This window comes from Aptenodytes forsteri, unplaced genomic scaffold, assembly GCF_000699145.1.
Source record: "Aptenodytes forsteri isolate BGI_AS27 unplaced genomic scaffold, ASM69914v1 Scaffold2, whole genome shotgun sequence".
NCBI lineage: Eukaryota > Metazoa > Chordata > Aves > Sphenisciformes > Spheniscidae > Aptenodytes > Aptenodytes forsteri.
The window spans coordinates 1,065,260-1,070,121 of NW_008795695.1; the positions used below are offsets into that span (position 1 = coordinate 1,065,260).

General features: G+C 39.1%; 1 protein-coding gene across 1 annotated transcript in view; it reads right to left on the reverse strand.

The window, feature by feature from the left end:
- Nucleotides 1-2,162, reverse strand: part of TMPRSS15 (transmembrane protease, serine 15) — a 59,108-nt gene extending 56,946 nt beyond the window's left edge. Inside the window, exon 1 of the mRNA XM_019473033.1 lies at nucleotides 2,018-2,162. Coding sequence (XP_019328578.1) covers nucleotides 2,018-2,162 — 145 coding nt within the window. The remainder of the gene's footprint in view (nucleotides 1-2,017) is intronic.
- Nucleotides 2,163-4,862: the final 2,700 nt, after the last annotated feature.

Below are 4,862 nucleotides of genomic sequence, written 5' to 3' on the forward strand. Positions count from 1 at the left end.
CAGCACTGGAACACTAGTGCCAGACTAATTAAACTATTTTTGACCTGACCTTTCTTACCAATACATGCATGAAATGCTGGGAGGATTTATGAGGAAACTAGATAACTCGTCTTTACTGCAAATTTAATCTTGATTTTTAATATGTTACAACATAAGAGGTATTCATAAAGCACTTCATTATAAATTAAAAATATTTCCTCACTGTGTAACACACTGCAAATTTTCAGGTAAGAGCTGAATTATTGTGGCTGATTGATAGAAAATGCCTTTTGCTTACCAGTTACAGTACCAGTGGTATTTTTAGGTTGTGTTTGAAGGCATTAACATCCAAAATGAGTTTTAACACAAAAGCAGGTAACAAATAAATACTATAATAAACAGCTTGTGATGGAAGGCACAGCCTAATGACACCAATTTGCTACTATCAACTAATAACAGCAGACCACTTTGAGCTTCTTTGAAGGCTATTTATCCTTACAATTGCAAATCTGTTTAAACAAATGTTTCTAAATAGCAAAGGCTTTTCTTTTTTTATATATTTCAAATATAATTTTTTAAAATGTTTTAAAATTATTATTTGTGCATGATTAAATTCTTGCCTATTCATCTTCTAAAACCTAAGTAATTAATTTAAAGCCTGTCTCTAACTAGATGCACTAATACACCATCATTACCTTTAAGCTCATTTTATTTTACTGGAATGTGATAATAGTCTAGTAAGAGGGGAAGAAAGTCAGTAGGGAGAACAAGTTTTAAAATCTGGAATGAAAACCAATAGCAACTGAAGGAATAAACATGAACATTCTGAAAAAAGTTTTTTTTTCCTAAATATGGCTTACAGCTAATTTAGTCTTCATGTACTTCAGTATGAAATAGTATGGACTTTTGGTTAATGAAGGCACCAAAAACTTCAATGTATCAGAATTATTTTTTCAGCTACAAAAATCACTACAATGAAAAAATGTATTTCTTGAACATTTTGCCTAACCTGTTTCCTTCACCCCATTTCAAAACGTCTTTTTGCTATTAGCTGTGAGAGCTCCATAGAACGAAATACATTTCCTTCCAATCAAAAATCTAGATCACATAAGGGTTGAGGTTGGAAGAGAACTCTGGAGGTCATTTGGTCCAAACCCTCTGCTCAAGGAGGACCACCTACAGCCAGTTGGCCAGGACCATGTCCAGACAGCTTTTGAATATCTCCAAAGATGGAGACTCCACAATCTCATCAGTCCTTCACTGGACTCTCTCCAGTAGCTCCACATGTCTCATGCTGGGGAGCCCAGAACTGGACACAGTACTCCAGGTGTGGCCTTACCAGGGCACAGTTAACATATATCCACAAGATCTTTAAACCAAAATTTCAGTTCCATTTGAAAATCATCCTACGTCAATTTTTTAATTTAGTTTGAGTACCAGTAGCTTGATTCTATCACATTCTGAGCATTGGCTAAATATTGACCTTACGTTAACTTTACATAGGGCTGGGAGCCGACTGTCTAATGCAGGATGTCTGTCACACCAATAAATGACTTTAAAATAAACTTTTTTTTATAAAAATGAAAAGATTTCAAGAGATGTAGAACACCTAAAGCTCTCCACAGACTTCAGTGGATTATCAATGTCTTTCTGAGTCAAACCTCATACATGGAGAAAAAAGTAGAAATTCACAATTTGCCATATTACCTTCTCTAGTTGATGAATACAATTGAATAACCAAAGCTTTATAGCTTGGATTGAATTCCAGGGACCTCTCCCAAAGTCTAAACCATGAAGATTCTTTTCTATAGCTTCAGGACATGCTTCAAGTGCTTGTATTTTTTCCTATTTTGTTCACATCAATTTCCAGGGCAGAAGAGGAGGAAAACAAAAACCCCAAGCCAACCACAAAAACACCCCCCTAGCATTAAAAGCATAGCACGAAATATGAGATATAATTACAATTACACCACCACTGGCTTCAAAGTCGGCACGTCTACTGAAGAGCTCCTGAAAAGGTTAAAGGTTGGCTACTTACCTCGTTCTAACTTGTGGGTTAATAACCATGAAAGTACAATCAGTCCAACAGAAACACACACAAAAACTACAAGCAGAGAAGCAAACAAAATTTCATAGCAACTAAGAGGAACATATTTCTTATCAGATGGTTTTTTCAGCTTCATTTCTGTCTTGAAAGCTTGTATGAATTAATGACTGACAAAAGACACAACCTGAAAAGGAGGGTAATAATCCACATGAACAGATATTTATAGGAGACGCTTGTAAATTATTTACACCATAAGACTTCATTGACATAGGTTTTTACAACTTTCCTGAACGGTCATATTCATGCACAAGATATGCAAATATGAAGAAAAGAAATCTCTTCAGAAAGGAAGCACTTAAGATTCTGTCTCAGATAAAGAATAAGTAAAACCACAGAAATATAAGGTTCGTCACTGGATTTGCACTATTTCTTGTCATTCGATAATTTTAAGTGAAAATTAATATAAAATACTGCTGTCTGATTTACTGCTTATACAGTTTTTCTGGTAATTCTTCACAAGTGCAGTTATGAGGGCAACAGTGAAAGCCGTATCTTTCATCACTCTGCTTTAAAAGTTTTTTTAAAAGTAATTTTATATATACAGGAAAAGCTGGCAAATGAGTTGTTTAGTACTGTGCCATAGTTCAGCAACATGTTCAGAACTGAACGGAAATTCAGCAGTACAAATTTAATTTGCGTAAGGCGTGGTTCTTTGACCACGTATCTGGTGAACTAACCAGAGAAGACATTGTGAAATGTATGCTTGTTTTATACTTTCTTGCCAGGCATAAATGTGCCATGGGATGCAAGCCCTTGATAAAGTTAAGGCATTGTGGATGGCCAGTGCTGCATCCTTAATAAAGCAAAAGTAAATCAAACAAACAATGTACCGTCCAGTCCAAAACTTTTTGTTACAAATTTAATCTGTCAAAACTTTTGAGTAAATCAGCTCCAGAAGAGTAAAGTCATACTGATTTTATGTTTTGTGTCCTGTGAGCTACTGTTTTTGACTCTAGATCAGAGGTCTTAAATCCGGATTTATGGTATGACATTCCTAAGCTCTCCTTACAGAACTGGAGAATCTGAGCAAACCAGCCATATTCCTGCCTGTAAAAGGAAAGGGAAACTTGTCTGAGTCAATCTTTGGAAGAGAGAGGCTCTAGCTACCTGTAAATTGACAGAAATGGAGATAATAAAAATTGGAAGAAATTAGAAGGGCTCGAAATAAGACTTTTGGATGACATAACAGTTCTCTGCCCAGTCTTTGAGAACTGGGATATCTGAAAGCATCTGCAACACAACTGATCAGATTTAAAGCACTCTAAATCACAACCAAAATCTTGGCCTGAGAGTAGTATCCTTGATTTAGTGTATTATCATAACACGATGAAAGAAATTCAGTAATATTTTCCATAACTAACAATAAATATTTACTTAAAAACAAAGTTTTTAAAACAAAATTGAGGGCAGCTTAATCATATTGCCCTTACAGAGCAAGAGTAAACTCAGTCTATATCCTGCAAATGGGTAAGATCTTTGAGTTGTCATGCTAGGTAAATTAGAGCAAGAACTGCTTTTGTACATATTGTGTATGACACACATATATATGAATATAAAAGTGTGTTGTGTTTATATATATACACACTTATGTGCATATAAGAGCAGATTTATTTGTGCTGCTCACACTGCTGAACTGTGGCACAGTAGTATCTCTGTAACTGTGATTATTCAGCAATAATTTTAATACCCCTCATTACAAGGGATACAAGTTTCTGTATTTTTCTGAACATTCACTATCACAGAAGTTCAGAAGACCTCTAAATACCTCTCTTTGCTCAGTTACACGTTAGGTTATTCCACATCTAGCAGAATTACATGATAGTTGGACTGGGTGCAGGTGCCCAGGCGCTGGCGGGGGGGGGGCTGCAGGGCGGCCTCCGTGAGGAGCGGCCGGGGCTGCCCCGTGCCGGACACAGCCGGTTCCAGCCGGCGCCAACGGCCCCCCACACGGGGAAGCCTGGGTAAGAAAGGGAAAAACGCTGCCCGGCAGCGAGGGGCGAGGGGAAAAGTGTGAGAAACAGCCCTGCGAGCCCCGAGGGGAGAGGGGGAGGAGGGGCAGGAGGGGCTCCACGCGCCCGAGCAGAGATCCCCTGCAGCCCCTAGAGACACCACGCTAGAGCAGGTATTTCCCTGCAGACCGTGGAGAGACCATGGTGGTGCAGGTATCCACACTGCAGCCATGGAGGACCTCACACGGGAGCAGGTGGATATTTCGTGAAGGAACCGTAGCTTGTGGAGAGCCCAGGCTGGAGCAGGTTTACCGTGAAGGACTGTAACCCATGGGAAGGATCCACACTGGAGCAGGGGAAGAATGTGAGGAGGAAGGAGCAGCAGAGAGGAGCTGTTATGGACTGACCACAACCCCCCAGTCCCCATGCCCCTGCACCACTTGGGGATGGCAATAAATTAAATTACTTTTCCCCAAGCTGAGTCTGTTTTGCCTGTGATGGTAATCAGTGACTGATCTCCCTGTTTTTATCTTGACCCATGAGCTTTCCTGTTTTCTCTCCCTGTCCTGTTGAGGAGGGGAGTGAGGAAGCGGCTGGGTGAGCATCTGGCAGCCAGCCGAGGTTAACTCACTGCAATTGTCCATGCTGCACGAAACAACACTAGTTTATTCCTGTCTTGTTCCTAATCAGACATTTTCTATCACAAATCTGAGGACTGTTGTGCAGATGGACATTGGATTCCTCTGTCATATTTTGCATAATTTAACTATTTATATCATTGAGATTGTATGTCACTAGTAAAAGATAAACACTACTACCCAAAGATG